The sequence below is a fragment of the Puma concolor genome, chromosome A1 (assembly GCF_028749965.1).
Source record: "Puma concolor isolate L17-30 chromosome A1, mPumCon1.1.hap2, whole genome shotgun sequence".
NCBI lineage: Eukaryota > Metazoa > Chordata > Mammalia > Carnivora > Felidae > Puma > Puma concolor.
The window spans coordinates 93,990,070-94,013,815 of record NC_141667.1 but is presented as its reverse complement, the minus strand read 5'-3'; the positions used below and the strand labels follow the sequence as shown (position 1 = coordinate 94,013,815).

The following is a 23,746-nucleotide window of genomic DNA, read 5'->3' as shown; positions in this document are numbered from 1 at the left end:
CATCAGTAATAAAAATTTAAACCATTTTCTCAGGAAATGTAAAGGTTTTTAAGATAATGAATTTTTGAAGCCTAAGGAACTAGGCAAAATAGTTTTAACTTTTTCTTTAAGAAATGGTTAGTTGCTAGGAGACCACAAATCGGTGCTAATGATTCCAAGTTTCAGGCAGCTTTCAAGTAGGCTTGTATCTCTTTAGAAAAGATGTTTAATCCTGTTCACCCCAGACTATGCCATTAATAATTAAATGCCTGATGATTCTGTTCTCACAGAATTTTAAAGTTTGTTGGAGAAAAGAGAAATAATTGGAGGGTAGAAGAAAATAATATGTTAAAAAGCATCAGATTAATTTATGCCAACATTTGTTAAATGCCTTTTAGGTAGTGGGCCTGAAGTCTGACTTCAGGGAAGCCACATTAAATCAGATGTTGCCTCTGTCTTTTAGGATTTCCCTCTCTAGTTGGGGAAAGAAACATCAAAACAATTAATTACAATGCAAAATAACAAGTATAGGGTCATGGAAGGTACTCAGTATATGATTAAGTGAATGAGTGATTAATGAATGAATGTTTCCAATGCTGTGTAGAAAGTCTGAGAAGGTAAAGAAAAAGGAATGTCAGTTGTTGATGTTTGAACTGTATATTGAAGAGTAGTAGAGCTAAAGAGTAAGCAGGTTGAGAAGGCAGCCCAGAACATTCCAAGTGGAGAAAAAAATATCATATGCAAAGGTATGAAGGTGTTTTTTTAAAAAAAAGTATGAAAGAATAGGACATATTCAAGGAAGAGACACAAGTTGTATGTGACTGGCTAAAAGTGCAGGTGTCATGGAAGAATGGGGAGAGATAAGCTGGATTTCTAGAATATAATACACTGACATTTTAGAAAGGTAACTGATTTGAGTGTGGAAGACTAACCAGAAAGAGAAAAACAAGAAGGTGGAGATGAATTAAAAGGGCTTTGAATTAAAATGAGAGAAAATAATGTCCTCTGAGATGGAGGGGGAGACACGGAGAGCTATTTGGAGACAGGATTGACAGAACTTGATGATTTACTGCAGAAGGATGAGAACATTCTGACTTTTACATTTCTACCTTAAACTAGTAGGTTGATGGTAAGGCTAGTGATCAAAATGAATGATTTAAATTTTTAAAATTTAAAATTTTCAGATATTGAATTTGTGCTTTAGGAATCTCAGATTAAAAAAAAAAAAAAATGTCCCAGAAATAGTTGGAGCTGTGTGTCCAGAGCAAGGGAAGCACACAAGGGCAGTCTCCATATTCTGTAGATGACAGCCGAAGCTGGGAAAAGTGGGCAGAATCACCCGGGAGAGCTAGCTGCATGAGATCCTGGGAGTTCTGAACCTTGTCCTCTACAAGCACTGTCAAGAAGAGCAAAAGTGGGGCATCTGGGTGGCTCAGTTGGCTAAGCAGCTGACTTTGGCTCAGGTTATGATCTCACGGTCCATGAGTTCGAGCCCCGTGTTGGGCTCTGTGCTGACAGCTCAGAGCCTGGAGCCTGCTTTGGATTCTGTGTCTCCCTGTCTCTCTGCCCCTCCCCTGCTTGTTCTCTCTGTCTCTCTCTCTCTTTCTGTCTCTCTCTCTCTCTCTCAAACATAAATAAACATTAAAAAAAGAAGAAGGGCAAAGATAAGTTTTGAGGTGTTTCTTAGAATGCAAAATAAGTAATACAGGTGAATGAAAACCAGTCTTTATATATAATTGGCATCTAATGAATAGCCCACAAGACTTTCAAAGAGTGATTCATTCACTGTGTTAAATATTCAGTAAAACAAAATAAATAAGAAAATTAAGTTGTAAGACTTTTAAGTTAATACATTTGGTAAATCATTTCACTCATTTAGTTTAAAATCCAAGAAGCACAACATAATTTTATACTAGTTTCTTTTGTAATGAATGTAATGGATAGGTGAATTAATTTTGTTAAATTGAATAATACGTTTCCAATCCCAGTTCACTGATACTTTTTTCTTCTCACGTCAGAAGAAAAATCTCTTTCCAAAGTGCCTTATACTCTAAGGTAAGAACGTTTTCAACCGAGACCCACAGTAAGAATATATTGCATATTTCAGCCGAGTATACACATTTATATGTGTATATAAAGCTGACACATTTCATTTCATGAGACACTACTCACACTGTTACATCTCTTGAATTCTAATGTTCTCTAAGATATTTTGGTTTTTAAAATCTGGTTACCATCCTCTTAATTTATAACTTATTAATGGGCCCTGACCTGCTCCAGACAGTATTTGACCTCCTTAATCTCTTTTCAGTGTTTTGCTTTATTAATGCCTATTCTCTCACCTTCAAGGAGTCTCATCTGTGAAATTGTAAATATATTCAATTCTCCTTTATCCTAAAATAAAAAAAAAAACTTTTCTCTCTTGTTCTACTCATTTTTAAAATTATTATTGAATCTAACCTTCATTTACCTTCAAATTTCTAATATATAATCAACACTTGCTACTTCAGCCTTCCTGTCACCTTGGTCCTTTTCCCTGCACTCACTTAGCAATCTCATCCAAAATCACTTCCCTCGATAATAGCAAATCACTTATATAACAGTTAATGTGCCAGGCTAAGTACTTTACAAATATTAACATATTCAACATACAACAGCATAAAGTAGGTACTATTATTATCCACATTGAGATTCAGTAGCTTGCTCAAGGTTACACAGATAATAAGCAGGGAAACTGGGCTTCAAATCCAGGTGTCATATATAACTCTCTCTTAAACAAATTTATGTAACACCACCGTGCTGTTTGTGTTTTTCAACCAAGATATATTTACAACCCCTCCTCCTGATGTATCATTTCCGTTTAAAATCAAACTTATCATCCTTAAAGACTGACATGTAATATTGGAATAATAATGTAGAAGTAGTAGTGATTGGTAAGTGGTCTGGCTATGTGCTCGTCTTACTTCATGGGATAAGAATGATGTCTTAAGGGATGTGGTGGCATTTCACAATGATGAGGAAGTTGGTTGAATGCCCAGCAAAAATGAAAATGTATTTATGCATATATTGGTTTGCTAGGGTTGCCATAATAAAAAAAAAAAATACCATAGCCTGGGTGGCTTAAATGACGGAAATCTATTTTCTCACAATTCTTGAGGCTGGAAATCCAAGATCAAGGTGTTGGCAGGTATAGTTTTTCATGAGGCCTCTCTCTCCATCTGCAGATGGTTGTGCTTTTTGCTGTGTCCTCTCGTGGCTTTTTATTTGTGTGTGAGCATTTCTGTTGTCTCTCTTCTTATATGTATACCAATCATATCAGAACAGAGTCCACTCATATAACCTGACTTAACCTTAATTACCTCTTAAAGACTATATCTGTAAATATAGTCATATTCTGAGGTACATTGGGGGTTAGGGCTTTAATACATGAATCTTGGGGAGACACAGTTCAGTTTTGAACAAGGAGTTTCTTAACCATGAAAAAGGCAGTCAGTTGCACACAATTACCCTGGAAAGGACTGTGGGTCAATTTAATGAAAATGAGAGCTAGCAGAAAGATATCAACAGAGCATTGATCCTGAATACTGACATCAGCAGGATAAAGGAGGCAATAGATGAGGAAATTGGAAGCACATTTTAATGATGTGTAGGAAGGAAGGGCAAGAAAGAATAATGTGCTAGATTTGATGATCTACCCAGCCTCCTTATATATAAGCCAAAAGTTGATGTTCAGGGCTCTGAATAGCTTATTTCTTTGCTGTGTACCTGTTGCTCAGAAAGACTTGAATTAATGGAGAGCGGAATAAGCAATAGTGGGGATGTGGCAGATGAAGGCAGGCTCTTAGAGCATATCTTTTTGAGATAATGTTTTTAGAATTGAAGGGGCATACTAATTTAAATGTGATGTTTCTACAATTCTAAGAGCTGTACTATTTTATAATGGTGAGTGTAGTGAATATAACTCTCCTCATTATGTACTCAAAGTATTAGCGATTTCTTCCTTATTATGGATCACATTTTCCTATTCTACATGTCCAGTAATTTTTTTATTATAATTTATGTTGTTGAGAGTCTGGAATCTGTGGTCTTCTTTTAACGAATGTTGAGTTTTGCCCTGGCAGGTAGTTAATTTACTGGCAAATAAACTTGATCCTTTTTTCCAAGCTTAATTGGGGTGGCTCTCCTGAATACTTAGCATTTTCAGTGTGGTATTTTACTGTACCAGTGAGATGCTCTGCATCTCATAGTATATGTCACATTTGGGATTTTTTTTTTTTTTTTTTTTTTTTTTTTGAGAGAGAGAAAGAGAGCACATGTGGCAGAGGAGGAGGAAGAATCTTCAGCAGTCTCCATGCTGGGTGTGGAGCCCAATGCAGCGCTCTATGTCATGACTGTGAGATCACGACCTGAGCCAAAATCAAGCGTTGGACACTGAACCAACTGAGCCACCCAGGCACCCCTTTAACATTTGGAATTTTTATTCAGGTGACAGCTCTGGCTATTTTCTACTGGGCCTTACAGTCTTGCTCAGTGCATGTGCAGTTTATTATTCATCTAACAATTTGAGATGTCCCCTTTTGGGGCCCATTTTTGTTTACAGTTATCTGTTGTCCAGTGTTTTGCACTGCAGGTTCCAACTATTTCAATAGTACCAAATTCTAATTTCTGCCTCAACACAATTGAGTGAAATCATTGTATTCTACTAGGGCTCCATCTACCTCCCTGTACTGAGGTCCAGAAAATGCCACCAGTCAGAAACACAGAGTGATCCTGAACTCACCTCTTGTATTTCCCTTCTTTCTGTATTCATAGTCCTATACTGACTGTTGTCCACTGTTGAAAACCAATAAATTCTTGTTGAGAAGATGAAAACATCTTTAACATGAGTTTTGATAAAATTAAATTCAGCTTTCTAGAGGTTGCTTTCTGCTGAGGTCAGTTTTACATATTCATACTAACAGTGCTGTTTTGAAGAAGTTAAACATTGCTATATATTAGCAACATATCAAAGATAAGTCACACCAGCTTGAAACATTAATGTAAAATACTTTATAAAAGCCCCATCCTGAGAAGGAGCAGCATGTTAAAATCACTTGGGTTGGGAAAAGTGTTCTGAGAATGGTTCTAACATTAAAGAAAGTTTGTTTTCTTAGCTTTTGATGTCCTCGGGTAACAAAATCAACATTCTTCTGTATTTAATGAAAATAGGTTTTGAAATAGCAACAGGTGTTTTGGTAACAAAAAACTATTCATGGCTTAAATCATTAGGGTCCCTTATTTTCTTTATTATAATTACTGAAACAAGAGATTTTGAAATTAATCTGTTGCCATATAGACTTGAAGAAGGAAGTCTAGGAAGTGGCCTTATTAATTTTTAGACTTATCCTGGTTAGTGTAACAATTTAGAGTTAGTAGATTTTAAAATAATTTATTGTCTCAAAACAAAGCAGAAACATGTGGTTACTAGAAACCTAGGAATATAATTTTATTGGCATCATAGAAGTAACACATTAATACATATAAGGTAAATGAGGAAAAGTTAGTGACAAATTATTTTGTGAATAATTGTGTAAGATTTTTTTCATGACTGTAAACATGTGAGTTTATTTAAATTTTCAGTTTTAAAATGTTCATTTGATATCTGCATTAAGGAAGAATAATTGTTTATCTAGAAAATGAATATAGATGAAGTAAATAATTGTTTGAAAGATATTTTAAGATATATCATTTGATCAGAGAAGAAAAAATACAAATTAATTTTAGATAACAGTTTGGTTAAAATTTCCTTCTTTTCACCCTCTCTTTCCCTCTCTCTCTCCCCTCTTTATCCTCTCTCTCTCTCTCTCTTCCTACCTGTTTTCTTTTTCTATTTAAAAACAAATTTAGATCTAATATTATTGTATATTATTGTGATCTAAAGAAGAAAATTTGAGGCTAGGTCTCCCAAAGTAGTGACCTAGTTCTTAGTTATCTGGATAACTCAGAGATTTGAGTTACTTTTGTGAGAGATGGCATTTGTTTATCTGGATACTTGTCTCTATACTCTCATTTTCTATAGCTTTAGAGTCATGGTAGTAAGATGTATTCATACCATCCTCTTGCCCACCTTGATCGTTTATGATTGAATTGCTTACTGCTTAGTTGTACTCTTTCTGCTTCCCTCAATTTAGGATTCAAGCCAGTTGTTGGCATGTCATGATGGGCTTGATATCTAAGCTACTGTTAGCCAAGGTCTAGCTCTTGGGAAGGTCTTAAACCTTGCATGATTATATTTAGTGTTATTGTTACATACGTGTTGGCAACATACAATGTTTTACAAAATTTTTAATTGCCACCTAACCCTGTTAAAAAAGGTACCACATGTTCAAGGGCAGTGATTTTTTTTAATCTATGTATTTTCCATTTAATTGTTGTTTCTGTATTATTATACCTTTATGAGTAGAGCTTGTGTCTATTAATTTTTTAAAGGGCAGTTTTATAAACTTTTATAAAGAGGAGGTATCTAAATTATTACAGTTGGCATCAAAGATGATATCCAAAAGAATGTGGGTATTCTTTTTTGTTTCTATTGACTCAGTCCCTGAATCACAAAGTTAGGCAAAAATTTTGTGCTGATTCCACTCTAAGAAAATAACATCAGCTTTACTCAGAATGATTTATGAACTCATTAAATTTACCTTTTTCCTCTGCAATTCAAATTGGTCAAATAAATCCAACGGCAATTATGGAGACAGTGAGTTTAAAACATGTTACATAGGCATCCACAACAATCCTGTGACCTCCAGGAAGTGTGTTATTTGTCTGTTGAATACTGATTCTTGAAGATCCCTGTTTTTTCCCCTCATGTTTCTGTATTTTCTCAATCAAGTTATTTATCCTAGTTTCTTCCCAGTTATTTTTTACCCCTATTTTTCGTCTTAGTTAGCAATAGTACTTCTCACTTTTATTTAGAACACTTATAGTTTTTTATTTTCCAATTTATTTATAGACATGTATGTGTATAGGTATAGATCTATTTGTCTATGTGAACACACTTACAGACATTTTTTTCTGCTTCTGTATTTTCCCAGCTGTGTTATGATAACTTCTCCTGTGTAACTGTGTTTTTTGGCTAAGATATCTGGTAACCATTATTTACAAATAATATACTCCTTTGTACAAGGTCAGAATATTCTCCATAAGAGCATTTTAAATGACAACTCTAATTTAATGTATTAGGCTTTGAATTCAGTGTTTGCTTTATAATGAATATTATTGGCTTCTTTTTTTTTTAGAAGTTATGTTTATAGATAAACAAATCAAACTTATTTTTGTTTAAGTTTGTATTTAATTACAAAAGTTTTGCCATCTTTTAGATTATATTTTATTTATAAAATCTTCAGTATTTTTCTTGCTATTTTCATTTAAAAATATTTTGAACACCAGCAGTATTGTAGGCAATATGATGGACCTTTTTTCCTAAATTTCAGTTAATTATGGAATAATTATAAATACCAAAATGCAGGGATACATGTAGCACCTACTTCGTTGGAAAGACTTTTCTTATATTGGTAGCCTTATCTTTTTTCCCATTTTATACAAAATTATAATGTCTAAAAATTCTAGCTCTTTATAGTAACAGTTTGTCCTTTTTAACTTATGACGAAGTATTATGGTAAATGTATAGGTGAAAAAACTTATAAATTTCAGGGAGAGTAAGATGATAATTCTGTGAGGCCTACTATGCTGTGATATCCCCATTTCCCATTTCATGATTAAAATACCTTAATTAAAATTGGGGCACCTGGGTGGCTCAGTTGAGCCTCGGTTGAGCATCTGACTTTGGCTCAGGTCATGATCTTGTGGTTCACAAGTTTGAGCCCTGCATTGGGCTCTGTGCTTACAGCTCAGAGCCTGGAGCCTGCTTCAGATTCTGTGCCTCCCGTTCCATCTGTCCCTCCCCGACCTCCCTCTCTCTTTCTCTCTCTCTCTGTCTCTTTCTCTAAAAAATAAACATTAAAAAAATTAAAATACTTTAAAAATTGAAATTTGGACTTATTAGTCATTCATTTATGAATTATAGTGCAGTAGCCTTTTATATATATGTTATATATTAATGTAAAAATTATATATTTATTAATATATATTTAATTTAACCTTCCTTAACTGTATTTTCTAGGCAAATATAATTTTACCAGGAGTTAAAAACTTTTATTTTTAAATAGTTCTGCCACTTGCCTACTATTCCACTTAACAAATGTATGTCCACCAGTAATGAAAGGAATCAAGCCTGACAAGAGTTAATACCAGTAGGAAAAACTTATGAACAAGTGTGAGTAACTTTAAGGTGTGAGGCTGTTGACAAAGAAATGGTAAGCACTACTTAGGTAGCCAAGCAAGTAAGGTGATATCTTCATCCATGAAAGAAAACAATGAAAAATTAATTGGGAACCGTAGAGAAATCTGCCTAGGGAAGCATTAGAGGAACTGATAACATCTTCCACAGAAGATTAAAATGAGGGCATCTTTTGGGATGAGCACTGGGTGTTGTATGGAAACTAATTTGCAATAAATTTCATATATTGAAAAAATAAATAAAATAAAATAAAATAAAATAAAATAAAATAAAATAAAATAAAATAAAATAAAATAAAATAATGACTTTAAACCAGGAGAGCTAGCAAGTCAAATGTTTCCATATTGATGATGTGTTTAGGTTATTGAAGGCCTTGAGTAATTTTTTTTCAAAATACAATGTCTCTACAAAACTGCACACCATGGTAGTTATGAAATATTTATGGACAAATATACAGAATTATACACACTACATATGACTGTATTTAATGGAACTTAAGGAATCTTTAAGGGTAGCTTTGATTAATTGTGATTGTTTGCCACGTGCACTGACTGTACAATAAGATTCAACCCCACTGTATATATGGCTCCCTAGGAGACCCAAAACAGTTTTTCCAGACTTCATTTTTCTAAGTTTGTGACCTTCCCACTCTATACTACAGTGATAAGAGTAGTAAAAGATACTATGGGAACCCAGAGGAGGGACATTTAACCGAGACGTCTGAGGCTTCCTAACATAGTATCTTTTCTGAGATAATAAGGATGAGTGAGAGCCAGTTGAACGATAGATGGAAAACACTATATCTTAAGAAAATTGTATGTGCAAAATCCAAGGAGGGAGGGAGGGAGGGAGGGAGAGAGAGAGAGAGAGAGAGAGAGAGAGAGAGAGAGAGAGAGAGAGAATGATTGATAGATGCATCAGGCAAAATTCAGGAAGACTGTAAAAGTTAGTTGAACCAAGAGAAGAAAGAGATATTAAGTGCATTAGAGAGTTTTACCTTTGCTTTCAAGGCATTGAAAAAGGACAAGACTTGATTAGATTTGCAGTTTTAGAAAAATTCCCCTCAATGTTTTCTAGGGAATGAATTGTAACCACTTGGCTATTTATAAGATATAGCAATAATCTAGGGAAAGGATTGTGGAATACTCCGGATGCAGAGAATTATTGGACAACTTTAAGAACCTTTTACAAGGTGCTGATAGGATGTGCAAGATGAAGTTTTGGAAGGCATCAAGTAGGATTCCCAGTTTGGTTTTTGGCAAGTTATGGGATAGTGGCATTTTACAGGCTTTGCCAACAGTGATTGCTAAACAGGATTCATATATCTAATGGAAACTGTATATTCATAATAAACTGTAATAAATTCCCACTGTTACTTTTGTCAAATCAATGCTTAAAATTATTTTGATGTTGTTTGTGTAATTTTGAGTATTAAGGTAAAAGGATATACAATAATTTGGTTTAGAATAAAAACATTACAGAGTTTTTATTGGAAAATAAAAAATCTACAAACAAAAATTCCTTAAGTTGCCCATTAAAAACAAAAGTTTGGGGTGCCTGGGTGGCTCAGTTGGCTAAGTGTCCAACTTGAGCTCAGGTCATGATCTTGCAGTCCATGAGTTCAAGCCCTCTGTCTGTCTGGCTCTGTGCTGACAGCTCAGAGCCAGGAGCCTGCCTTAGATTCTGTGTCTCCCTCTTTCTCTCTGCCCCTTTCCCACTCACACTGTGTCTCTCTGTCTCTCAAAATTAAATAACATGTTTAAAACAATTAAAAACAAATAAAAACTAAAGTTTAATGTAAAGAAAAGCATGTGGATGTTTGGAAATAAAGTTTCTGAAGAAAAGCTTTCTTGTTTGCGCAAGACATGTAACCCAATATGCACCTTAAAGTGCCTAAAAATGGCCTTAGAGTACATTTAGTTTTTCTTATCAAATTCAGATAATATAAGATAATAAGTTTTAAAAAGCATGATGAATTATAGAATCAGGGCTTTGTTTTGCCTTTTTTTCCTCTTTTTGTATAGTTGACACACAATGTTACATTAGTTTCAGGTATACAACACAGTGATTTGACAAGTTCATACCTTATGCTGTGTTCACCACAAGTGCAGCTACTATCTGCCCTATTACATCGCTATTATAATATCATTGTGTTCCTTATGCTGTGCTTTTTATTCTTGTGACTTAACAGATACATCATTTGCAGATATCTTCTTCCATTCTGTAGGTTGTCTTTTTGTTTTATTGATAGTTTCTTTTCAAATGCAAAAGCTTTTTTTTATTTTTTAATTTAATCCAAATAGTCCATTTTTGCTTATGTTTCCCTTGCCTTAGAAGAAGTATCCAGAAAAATGTTGCTGTGGCCAGTGGCAGAGAAATTACTGCCTACATTCTCCTTTAGGATTTTTGTGGTTTCAGATCTCACATCTAGGTCTTTAATCTAATGTAAGCTTATTTTTATGTATAGTGTTAAAAGTTGTCCAGTTTCCTTCTTTTACATGTAGCTCTCCTGTTCTCCCAGAACCATGTATTTTAGGGCATTTTTTATACCACAGGTAACTGTTTGGTCTTACTTCTCCAAACCTAATTTTACATATTAAAACAAAAACCTTTACAGAATTACCTATAGCCATTTTGTCAGTGATTAACTGTAAGGTTTAGGATTATTCTGAAGTATTTTATTAACTCAGTATAAACATTATCTTAGTTATTTGACTATTTGGCAGAGAATTTTTTTTTAATCCTTAGTAAAAGTATTGCTTTAATCACATTTGGTTTGAAGGCTAGTTGGAACATGTATAGCATTGCAGATCTTTTTGAAAATCTTTGCACAGTTTTCAAGGGAAGCCTCTGAAATTTAGCCTCATATTTGCCTCTTTACAAAACCACTATGACATCGCTAAATTATATCACAAAGGCATTAATCTTATTACACAGGGGTTTAAAGAAGTGCAAATAAAATAGACTACTTTTTCTTAATGTATCAAAATTATTCTAAAATTTTCAAAGTTTAAACAGATACTGGCAAAATAAAGTGGAAAAGTACATCATGTCATGTAACCTGAGTCAAGTCCTTCCTGCTAAAAAAGAAAAGGTCTGTGACTTAAAAGTCACAAAGAAAGTGTCTGTCACCTAAAAGACAAGGTCTTTAGGTGACATAAGATGATTCTTATCTACCTAGTTTACCATATAATTATGCAGCTCTTCACTTTTGCCACATTTTATTTTTTATTTTGACAGAAAGAAAGCACGCGTGCAAGCGGGAGAGGGGTAGAGAGAGAGAGAGAGAGTCACCCAAGGGCCCCAACTTTTGCCACTTTAATCCTATTCTGATTTTGACTTGCTAGTTAAACTAGTGATCTTGTCCTCCTTCTAACCAAGTTACCCAGAGTCTGGTAATACATTATTTAAAACAGGGGCACCTGGCTTGCTCAGTTGGTTAAACATGCAACTCATGCTTTCAGCTCAGGTCATGATCTTATGGTTCATGAGATAGAGCCCTACATGGGGCTGTGCACTGGCCGCATGGAGCCTGCTTGGGATTCTCTCATACTCTCTGCCCCTTCCCTGCTCTTGCTTTCTCTCTGTCTGAAAATTAAAAAAAAAAAACAAAAAAAAAACCATTTTTAAAAATACATTATTTAAAATAAAACAAAACTGAAAGATTTCATATATCATTTCTTTAAAACAGGTTTATGTTTCATTTTGTATCCAAAGTTTTCATTCATATTACCTCAGTGAAATCCTAAGCTCTGTAAAAAACCTAGGTTTTATTAAAAGTTGACCAAAATTTTAAAAAATGAAAATTTTAAAAACCTTTCAATCTCTATGAATAAAATGTTAAAAATTGCCTTACATTGACAGCAAACCATACCTGTCTCATGTACAACAATGAAAGCTTTATGTTCAGTCCAAACATTTCATGACACAGGTCACAGGCAGAGGCCACTTTACAAAGCTGTTGAAAGCTTAAAAATTGTAGTTTTGTTTTCAGAAAAGTCATTAACCATTAGAACTGCTTTCCAGTGTTTGTTATTTTTAACTACCAAATGATATAAATTGAAAGCTAATGTTGCTGTTTCATAAACTGCTTTTCCTCACTGATATTTTCCTTTTCTTTCTTTTTTTTTTTTTAATTTTGTTAACATTTATTTATTTTTGAGACAGAGAGACAGAGCATGAACAGGGGAGGGTCAGAGAGAGAGAGGGAGACACAGAATCCGAAACAGGCCCCAGGCTCTGAGCTGTCAGCACAGAGCCCGACGTGGGGCTTGAACTCACGAACCGCGAGATCATGACCTGAGCCAAAGTCGGACGCTTAACTGACTGAGCCACCGAGGTGCCCCAATATTTTCCTTTTCTTAATGTTAACTAGACTAGCCGCAGGTCACATAGCTAAACAGTAGTATAGTATTTTACATGGATACAAAATAATTTTTAAGAAGTTATTTGTTAACTTTGTTAGTGTTTAAGCATTTATATCAGTTAATCAACTAATATTCATTGAGGGATTACTGTGTGTTTAGAACCCAGCTAGTCTGTCTTATAACAACAGTGAATAAGATAAACACAACCCCTGCCTTCATAGAGCTTACAAATATTAGATAAATTATTATAGCATGATGAAATCTAAGAGTGTTGTGGCACCATACAAAGGACTGTCCAAAAGGTGATGGTATAACTTCAGTTAAGAAATGCTGTTTAAGTTGACCCTTACAGATGCTTAAAACTTAATTTTTATTTAAAAAAAATTTTTAACGTTTTCTTTTTTAATATGAAATTTATTGTAAAATTGGTTTCCATGCAACACCCAGTGTTCATCCCAACAGGTGCCCTCTTCAATACCCATCACCCACTCTCCCCTCTTTCCCACCCCCCATCAACCCTCAGTTTGTTCTCAGTTTTTAAGAGTCTCTTATGGTTTGGCTCCCTCCCTCTCTCTTTTTTTTTTCTTTCTTCCCCTCCCCCATGGTCTTTTAAGTTTCTCACGATCCACATAATAATGAAAACATATGGTATCTGTCTTTCTTTGTATGACTTATTTCACTTAGCATAACACTCTCCGGTTCCATCCACGTTGCTACAAAAGCCATATTTCATTCTTTCTCTTTGCCACAAAGTATTCGATTGTGTATATAAACCACAATTTCTTTATCCATTCCTCAGTTGATGGACAGTTAGGCTCTTTCCATAATTTGGCTATTGTTGAGAGTGCTGCTATAAACATTGGGGTACAAGTGCTCCTATGCATCAGTACTCCTGTATCCCTTGGGTAAATTTCTAGCAGTGCTATTGCTGGGTCATAGGATAGATCTATTTTTAATTTTTTTGAAGAACCTCCACACTGTTTTCCAGAGCGGCTGCACCAGTTTGCATTCCCACCAGCAGTGCAAGAGGGTTCCCATTTCTCCGCATCCTCTCCAGCATCTATAGTCTCCTGATTTGTTCATTTTAGTCACTCTGACTGGAGTGACGTGGTATCTGAGTTTGGTTTTGATTTATATTTCCCTGATAAGGAGCGACATTGAGCATCTTTTCACGCCCCTGTTGGCCATCTGCATGTCTTCTTTAGAGAAGTGTCTATTCGTGTTTTCTGCCCATTTCTTCACTGGATTATTTGTTATTTTGGGTGTGGAGTTTGGTGAGTTCTGTATAGATTTTGGATACTAGCCCTTTGTGCAATATGTCATTTGCAAATATCTTTTCCCATTCCTTTGGTTGCCTTTTAGTTTTGCTGATTGTTTCCTTTGCAGTGCAGAAGCTTTTATCTTCATGAGGTCCCAATAGTTTATTTTTGCTTTTAATTCCCTTGGCTTTGGAGATGTGTCAAGTAAGAAATTGCTGCGGCTGAGGTCAGAGAGGTGTTTTCCAGTTTTCTCCTCTAGGGTTTTGATAGTTTCCTGTCTCACATTCAGGTCCTTTATCCATTTTAGTTTATTTTTGTGAATGGTGTAAGAAAGTGGTCTAGTTTCATTCTTCTGAATGTTGCTGTCCAGTTCTCCCAGCACCATTTGTTGAAGAGACTGTCTTTCTTCCATTGGATATTCTTTCCTGCTTTGTCAAACATTAGTTGGCCATACTTTTGTGGGTCCAATTCTGGAGTCTCTATCCTATTCCATTGGTGTATGTGTCTGTTTTTGTGCCAATACCATGCTGTCTTGATGATTACAGCTTTGTAGTAGAGGCTAAAGTCTGCGATTGTGATGCCTTCCGCTTTGGTTTTCTCCTTCAATATTACTTTGGCTATTTGGGGTCTTTTGTGGTTCCACACAAATTTTAGGATTGCTTGTTTTAGCTTCAAGAAGAAGGCTGGTGCAATTTTGATTGGGATTGCATTGAAGGTGTAGATTGCTTTGGGTAGTATTGACATTTTAACAATATTTATTCCTCCAATCCATGAGCACGGAATGTGTTTCCGTTTGTTTATATTTTCAATTTCCTTCATAAGCTTTCTATAGTTTTCAGCATACCAATCTTTTACATCTTTGGTTAGGTTTATTCCTAGGTATTTTATGATTCTTAGTGCAATTGTGATTGGGATCAGTTTCTTTATTTGTCTTTCTGTTGCTTCATTATTAGTATATAAGAATGCAACTGATTTCTGTACATTGATTTTGTATCCTGCAACTTTGCTGAATTCATGTATCAGTTCTGGCAGACTTTTGGTGGAGTCTATCGGGTTTTCCATGTATAATATGATATCTGCAAAAAGTGAAAGCTTGACTTCATCTTTGCCAATTTTGATGCCTTTGATTTCCTTTTGTTGTTTGACTGCTGATGCTAGCACTTCTAACACTATGTTAAACAACAGCAGTGAGAGTGGACATCCCTGTCATGTTCCTGATCTCAGGGGGAAAGCTCTCAGTTTTTCCCCATTGAGGATGATGTTAGCTGTGGGCTTTTCATAAATGGCTTTTATGATGTTTAAGTATGTTCCTTCTATCCTGACTTTCTTGAGGGTTTTTATTAAGAAAGGATGCTGAATTTGGTCAAATGCTTTTTCTGCATCGATTGACAGGATCATATGGTTCTTTTTTTCTTTTATTAATGTGATGTATCACATTGATTGATTTGCAAATGTTGAACCAACCCTGCAGCCCAGGAATGAATCCCACTTGATCATGGTGAATAATTCTTTTTATATGCTGTTGAATTCGATTTGCTAGTATCTTTTTGAGAATTTTTGCATCCATATTCATCAGGGATATTGGCCTGTAGTTCTCTTTTTCTGCTGGGTCTCTGGTTTAGGAATCAAAGTAATGCTGGCTTCATAGAATGAGTCTGGAAGTTTTCCTTCCCTTTCTATTTTTTGGAAAAGCTTGAGAAGGATAGGTATTGTCTCTGCTTTAAATTAACGTTTATTTATTTTTGAGGGAGAGAGTGTGAGAGAGCCAGCTCAAGTGGGGGAAGGGCAGAGAAAGAGAGAGACCCAGAATCAGAAGCAGGCTCCAGGCTCTGAGCTGTCAGCACAGAGACTGATGTGGTGCTCAAACCCATGAACCGGAAGGTCATGACCTTAGGCGAAGTTGGACTTAACCAGCTGAGCCACCCAGGCACCCCAAAACTTAATTTTAAAACCCAATCTTTTCTTGTCAGTTTACTCAAAGTGAGCTAGCCTTTTAAATTTTCTCTTTTGGGAAGTCTACCTCAGAGCCATCTGGTACTGATGATTATGCTTTCAAAAGAAATATTCATATAAGAAGAAAAGTAATGTGAGAAATCAAGTTATAATTAGTGCTTAATAATGAAAAGAAAAATCTTCACAGATTAATTTGGAAAAAATAGTAAAAGGTTGGAAAGCTGCACCTTAGAACTTTTAAAGTAGTTCCTTTATAATTGCTTATGTGACTTATGGTTTTCTTGCAAATAGTAGTGTTCTTCCTCTCTACCTAACTGTAATCTTTTTGAATACCTGGTAGTGGTATCTTCTGGATAGTCCTTGACACATAGAAAACACTTAATAAATACGTGTTGAATAAAGTAAAGGAATGACTGAATCTTTATGATTTAAAGAAATGAGTTCATTCAGTTTTTTAAACAATCGCATTGTTTTGTAGGTGCAGAACAATACTTAATATATTCAAATTATCTTTTTTTTTTTTTTTTTTTGCTGTGAATACTTCTGGAGTCTGTACTTTATCTTTAGTAGCCCACCCTGCCTCTGACATTGAGTGTATTGGATTTCCAAAGATGACCTCTTCCATTACCCCAATGTCAGTAGGTATTTGTCATTAAGTCTCACTTCCAGCTGTGCCGGCTAAAAGAGGAGGCTGGTTTTTGGAAAAGTATTTATATGTGGACACACACACAGACACACACACACACTCTTTTAAGTGTTTAGTGTGATGTTAATTATCAGTTTACTTGGTCATTATTGATTAATAAGTTAAACCATTGACCTTTTGTGTAAGGTGGTCATCATTTATTCAGATTAGATTGTGAAAACTGGGTAGCAACTGATTACAGATTTGAAAAAGGGCTCTTTGATGAATGGTGAGGGAAAATAATGTTTGCTTCTTTGGTCAGATTAGAAATTTACTACCTCAAGATAGGCCACTTTGAGATACTGGTCATTGAAGAATGGTGTGACCTACCTTATCTCAGCTTCTTTTTTACTTATCTTTATACCTGTCAGTAAGAGAAACTACAGAAACATGAAGTAGCCCAAGTCACTGGTTGGTTGTTTTCCCTAGTGAAAGAAATAGTGTTTTTTGAAGTTTCAGATTTACATAGGGTAGTGTCTTAAGGTTTGGATTTTGGGGTTTCCTCTCAATATTTTATGTGTTTTGAAATAAAACAAAATGACTTATTGAATATAAACACGATAAATATTTGTGAAATGAGTAAATGAATAAAATAGTGAAAGCAGCCACAGCAGACTGGCTACCGTATATTTATAACAGATAATAGTTCTATGACAATTGGGTAATTTTGAATTTGGAAAACCATAAATTCATCTTACTTTGGTTTTTTTTCTTTTATGTCTCTCTTAAGCTATGGATGATAGCCTAAAAGTTCCTCAGAGTCATCTAAATTAATCTCAACTTGATCTTTTATAAGGACATACAAATTTTGTTAAAAATATTTAAATACTGGTATTTATAAACTAAATAAAAATTTATAAAAATTTATAAACATTTTATCTCATTTAATCATGTCAGAAATCATGTTTAAAATATGCTTCTCATCTTAGGAATTTAAATTCTGTAATATGGTCAAAGTAAATGGCAGAATTAGAGACCCAGACCCAGATCTTCTGATTCTGCTTTTCCCTACAGCTCATCTAGAGGGCCGTAAATGAGTAAGTTTTGATTTAAAAATCAAATATACAGGGTTCAAGTCTTCACATTTCTCATTATAACAGTATTTTTTTTTTTTTTTACTTCTTAAAATTTACATCCAAATTAGCATACAGTGAAACAATGATTTCAGGATCATTATAACACTAGTGGGTAATACATTAGGGATATAGCAAAGTGTAAGGCATGGCCGTTGGCTGGAGGGTGTTCATGATCTAACTGGAGAAACAAGAGGTATCCACAAAAAGAGTAACAGTATATGACAGTGTGTGTGTAGTGAAGTGTGTGTGAAACTTACAGAGAAAGGAGAGATTGCTGTGGATTGGAGCTACTAGCGTGACCGAAGTGACTGAATTGGGCTGTGATGGAAGAGAGTACACAGTTGAGCGGGTAGTTTACCAGGTAAATTTATGAGATTTATGCAGATGGCTGGCAGTTTAGCCAACAGTGTCCTTTCGTCTGGACATTGAGACGTGGAGAGTACCCAGGGAAGCCAACACTGTCTCTCATGTCTGAACTACTCCTGCCAAACTCCTGCAGTTCTTCTGTCAGATGAGAAGAAGTGTGGCTTTCCCTGGAGCCACCTTTCACAATAACAAGGCTTGTGTAAAGATTCTCCATTTTCTGGATTCAGTGAACCTAATGGGAACTTGAAATTCATCCCACAGCTCTGCCTATCAGTGTTTCAGCTGTAGTAAGTTCATTGGCAATAGTTGTTTTTTTTTTCTTTTCTTTTGTTTTCTCTTTGAAACAAAATCCTGGAAATGGTGAAAGACAAATTGTCATGATAGAGGCTGATGATAATAGTAGCAACTGAGAATTCTGGAGGTGAAATCTCAGGGGAAAAAAAACATTCAATATTAAATTCATACTTCTCTGCCTAGATTTGAAAGGTAGCAAATTTATTTAGCATATTTATTTAGGATCTCCTTTTTCCCTCCCCTCCTTCCTTGCTGTCCTTACTTATCTAGTCATTTTCTGCATCTTTCATGGACACTACTCCAACCAGACTACATTTCTTCTCGTTATCTTTGAACAGTTGCCATTTTTGTCCATCTCTTTTCAAGTTATTTTTCATATGTAAAATAAGTGTATACAGTCTGGTAAAGTTAGTAAGAATTGATTTCTTCCTTAAAAATGGGATGCATTACTTGAAAGTGAAAACTTCAGTTGTTGCCCTTAAAAATATGTAAGGTTATGAATAATACAGACTTGGAAGTCCCATATTTACCTTCATTGTGTGTGTGTGTGTGTGTGTGTGTGTGTGTGTGTGTGTGTGTGTGTGTGTATACCAGGGGCGCCTTGGGTGGCTCAGTCAGTTAAGCATCCGACTTCTGCTCAGATTATGATATTGTAGTCTCTGGGTTCAAGCCTCGCATCAGGATCTGTGCCAGCTCAGAGCCTGGAGCCTGCTTCAGATTGTGTCTCCCTCTGTCTCTGCCCCTCCCCCACTTGCACTCTGTCTCTCTCTCTCTCCTTAAAAAATAAATAAACATTAAAAAAAATTTAACACTTAGGTACCAGGTGTGGAACTTGTGCCTCTTCTTTCTGGTTTCTGGCATTGATGGAGAGGAAAGAATAGAATGGAACCTTTTCCCTTTCATTAAAGACTATGTAAACATTACCAGAACTTTATTTTATTTTACTATTTTTTATTTTATTTATTATTTATTTTTTTATATGTGAGAGAGACAGAGAGACAGAGCACAAGCAGGGGAGAGGCAGAGAGACGGAGACAGAATCTGAAGCAGGCTCCAGGCTCTGAGCAGTCAGCACAGGGCCCGACGCGAGGCTTGAACCCATCAGCCGTGAAATCATGACCTGAGCCAAAGTCGGACACTTAACCGACCGAGCCACCCAGGTGCCCCAACCAAAACTTTATTTTAAAGGAATATATGAATTAAGAAAATCTATTATGATACAGTTTTCTATTACATGTGTAGAATAAACTGAAGGAAAACTGTTTCCCATAGTAAAAAAACAAAACCAAACAAGATATATTCCATTTAAATAGTAATTAACTTACATGCTAGCCCTTTTCCCTCATGACCACATTATAGATAGGCTACCTGTAATTTTCAAGAAAAAGGAATAAAAATGGTGCGGTGAACTGACCAGAAACACTTGGTTATACACAACTTTTAGGTTCTTTGTGGTAAATAATGAAAGATATTAAGAAGATTGAAGTATGAGGATAATAGTAAATTATCAGATTAAGTTCCCCCCAACACACATACAATTCTCAATATTTACTAACAAGTAAGCACAAAATAATTTATGGACCGGTTATATAAACTTGAAGAAATTCCAGCTATCTGTCTTTTTAGGGGTCTCAGTCACACTCTCATATAAGAAGATTACTTTTGGCAAATACAGTGATTCCTGAGGCAAGAGTGATGATTCTTTCTGGTATCAGGTGACCACAATTGTCCAGAGTTCACAAGTGGACCCAGAACCACTTAAAAATTTAGCAGAGAGTATCATCTCCAAGATTAAACAGACCTCAGTGGATTATACTGTCTTCATAAAGTAGTGGAGAGTACCTCTAAAATATTTTAGTCAATTTGTGTATCTGGAATACATTTAATTTCACTCATGAGAGCCTATATGCAATATTCCTCTTGCTTGTTTTCGTGCCTTGTGTTCACCAAGTGATACACATTTTTGTCATTCAGTATATTAATTAATAAACTATTATTCATTTATATACAAATAACAAAAGTGCCTCTAGTAGCTCCCTCAAGTGTATGGGCTTTGAATCCCAACAATCTGCTCCTGAGCTGTGCATCTTTCAGTAGATGCTAGCAGCACCAGGGATATAGCTCACCCTAACAACCCACATTTAATACGCATTGTATTTTAAAGTAAATCCTAAAGCTTATAACATAGTGTAACCATATTGCATGTAAAACATCCTCTTTGGTACCAATGTGTTAAGTCATTATTGGCAGTTTTGATTTGAATATCAGAACTTCTTGGTAATTTTTTTTTTAATTTTACCTTAACATTTTAATTTAAACAAATTTAATATTATTACCTTCTGGATGTCCAACATGTCATTAAATGCAATTTTTTTTCATTTTTCAAGTCTATCAACAATTGAAATAACTCTGACACTCTTACTAGATTTGTTCATAGACAAGTCTGTACTTTGTTTATTGCTTATGTGACTTGAGTAATTCCTAGGTGAGAGCAAACTGGGAAAGAAATCAGGAAACCAGGTATCTTCCATAGTCCTCTCATAGCCTAATAAATTAAGGAAGTTATTCAGCTTGTGTTCAGAGAAACTCCCTTTGTTGTCTACTCTTCTCTAACTCATTTGTAGGGATTAGTAAAATAAAGTATAAGAAACCTAGTGGAAATTCTGTGCCGTAATAACTTACACAGCTTCAGATTGTTATTCAGTTAATATTTATCAAGGAATACTTTATCCATTAGGGAGGAATATGTTTTAGTTGTTATGTGATAAAATATCAACTCAAAGGCTGTGTGAGGTCAAGTTACTTAAGCTCTCTAAAGCTGTGGTTTCTTTATAAGTAAGATGAAGGTAACAGTATTAAGTTCTAGCGAAGTGTCTACCGATACGTTCTGAAAAATAGTAGGCATTTTAAGAACACAAATAAAAACAAAACACTTTCAAGAGAGTGGTCAACAACATTCAAGTAATTTCAGGCCACCCAGAGAAGCATGGGGTACAAGTGAGAACTCAAAATACAGACTTTTCTTCTAGAATGTGATACATGTGTGCCTGATAAACCACTCATTCTGCAGAATTGTGCACTGAAAATGAGCTTATGGGGGAAATTAATTTTAGGCATACCACTCAAAATCTATGCAGCTTTACATTGTTGTTGTTAGTTCTTTGGTTACAAACCTAATGAAAATATTAACTCCACTAACTCTCTGCCAACATTTTCACCTAACATCACAGTCAACTAACCATTTGCATCACATTTCCCCTCAAATCAAGGAGATGGCAGTTACTGAGTGCATTTGATTCCAGTACTTTTCATCAAAATTGAACATCTGATTCAAGCTACAGGGAGAAACATGTTCACAGCTTCTTTCTTGAACAGAAAGCTTAACTGTTGTAAAGTGTAGGGTTCTTGAATCCACTAAACTAGCCCCTATGTATACTAAAGGAATTGACCTGTACAGGATTTTTAGCCGCTCATTTGCACTTTTTTAGGACTTTACACGTTGTTAAGACTTTCTCTTTAATTGGGGTGAAAACTTGCTTCTGATCACTATAAAATGTCAACATGCTAGAAAAAAATCCTATGAAGCAGCAAGATACCCAAAGTCTAAATTATGTTGCTATTGTTCATTATTTACCAATGGCAAAGGGGCTCTTTTATATAAATATGTATTAGAATGGAGTATACTATATTAGATGAAAGAATTCTGAACTTCCCTAAAGCTCTTTGGAACTAAGTTGTTTATAGAGAATAAGGAATATAAATCAAACATGTTTCTTTTCTTGCTTCTGTTTCAGGTGTATAAGTACTTTTAGGGGTAGTTTAATGGGTTAGCTTCAGTAGAGACATTTGTTTGAGTTTTCTTACATTTCTCTTGTGCTTATTCCCCACGGTTGGCTGAAGAGTATGAAATTATCTCTGGATCACTAGCAAAAGTCCCCATTCCTGTTCATAATTACTGTTTACTATCAATTTGATTTATCCTATTCCTATAGCAGTGTTTTCCCCCCAGACGCCTTTTAGAGGTGCCTCTAAGGCACTTCTATCTAATTCTAGCACTGAGAGATCAAACTGCCTATCATGTATTTGGGAAGGTTGTTGTGCAAGATAGGCAGAGACCGTTTTGATCAAGTTATTCCATGTATACAGTAAACTTTATGTTTTATATTAAAGTATTACAATCTAGCTGGTTCGCTTTACCAAATCTTCATGAATTAAAACAAAAAAAGGAGTTGTGCCATATTTTAATTGTGCCACTTCATATCAGTGCTAAAGCAGCAAGTTCTTACAAATTATATGCATAATTTCATTGGGTCACATTTTCATATCATTTTATTTTAGCTACTTCTAGAGATGATTCCATCATTTCAAGTCCTGATGTCACTGATATTGCACCAAGTAGAAAGAGGAGGCAGCGGATGCAAAAAAATCTTGGAACAGAACCTAAAATGGCTTCTCAGGTGACTCAGCCTCAAGAAAAGGAAAAGTAAGTAATTTTATTTATTTATTCATTTATTTATTTATTTATTGCCACATGATGAGATATTATTTTAAAAATCTAATACCTGATCTCAAGAATTTTATTTACTTAAATCTCTGAATTTACTTAAGGCTGTTTTTAAACAACAAAAATTGTGATTTGGGAAATTGTAAAATGTTCAAATCAATGTCTTTTCTCTGGTATTTGGTTAATTCTTATTAATATTGAAAGCAGAAGTGCTAAAAATATAATCAAAATGTTTTTTTCTTGTGGTTTTTATAGATTAATTAGAAATGGCATGTAGACACTAAAAATATTAGAATCCAGGGGCGCCTGGGTGGCGCAGTCGGTTAAGCATCCGACTTCAGCCAGGTCACGATCTCGCGGTCCGTGAGTTCGAGCCCCGCGTCGGGCTCTGGGCTGATGGCTCAGAGCCTGGAGCCTGTTTCTGATTCTGTGTCTCCCTCTCTCTCTGCCCTTCCCCCATTCATGCTCTGTCTCTCTCTGTCCTAAAAATATATAAAAACGTTGAAAAAAAAAATTAAAAATATTAGAATCCAGCTTGTGTTCAGTAGTGTTTCAATCTGATTTACTGCTTTAAGCAGACTCATACAGCATTTGAATTAGCTACCTGATTTGGTTATGCTTGGAATTTTTTCAAGTGAAATGTCTCTTCCTAGTCATCTCTATCTCTCTATTAAAATTTTGATTACATGCTTTAATTTTACAGATTTTCACTCTTTCATTCAGATACCCTCTTTTGATATGCATCCCAATTTAGTTGTAGTGAATTGAGGAGTTGGGATAATTAACATTTTATTTCAGCAAAATAGCATTTATAAAGAATAATTATCAGTTGAATCCTAAATGAATGTACCAGTCATTTGTGTCTCTATCTCTATCTCTCTCTCTCTCTCTCTCTCTCTCTCTCTCTCTCTCTCTCTATCTCTACCTC

The 23,746-nt window shown here is 35.1% G+C and overlaps 1 protein-coding gene across 6 annotated transcripts in view; it reads left to right on the top strand.

The window, feature by feature from the left end:
- XRCC4 (X-ray repair cross complementing 4) overlaps window positions 1–23,746 on the top strand; it is a 304,053-nt gene that overhangs the window by 114,216 nt on the left and 166,091 nt on the right. For 5 of the 6 annotated variants that reach the window (XR_015248246.1, XR_015248244.1, XM_086697415.1 and 2 more), the window contains exon 7: window positions 22,653–22,797. Coding sequence is in view for 4 of the 6 variants with exons in the window: in XM_086697415.1 (XP_086553541.1) it covers window positions 22,653–22,797 (145 nt within the window). In the remaining 2 variants the exon portion in view is untranslated. Of the gene's footprint in view, window positions 1–4,285; window positions 4,852–22,652; window positions 22,798–23,746 lie in introns of those variants that run through there. The other variant, XM_086697422.1, reaches the window with a different exon arrangement.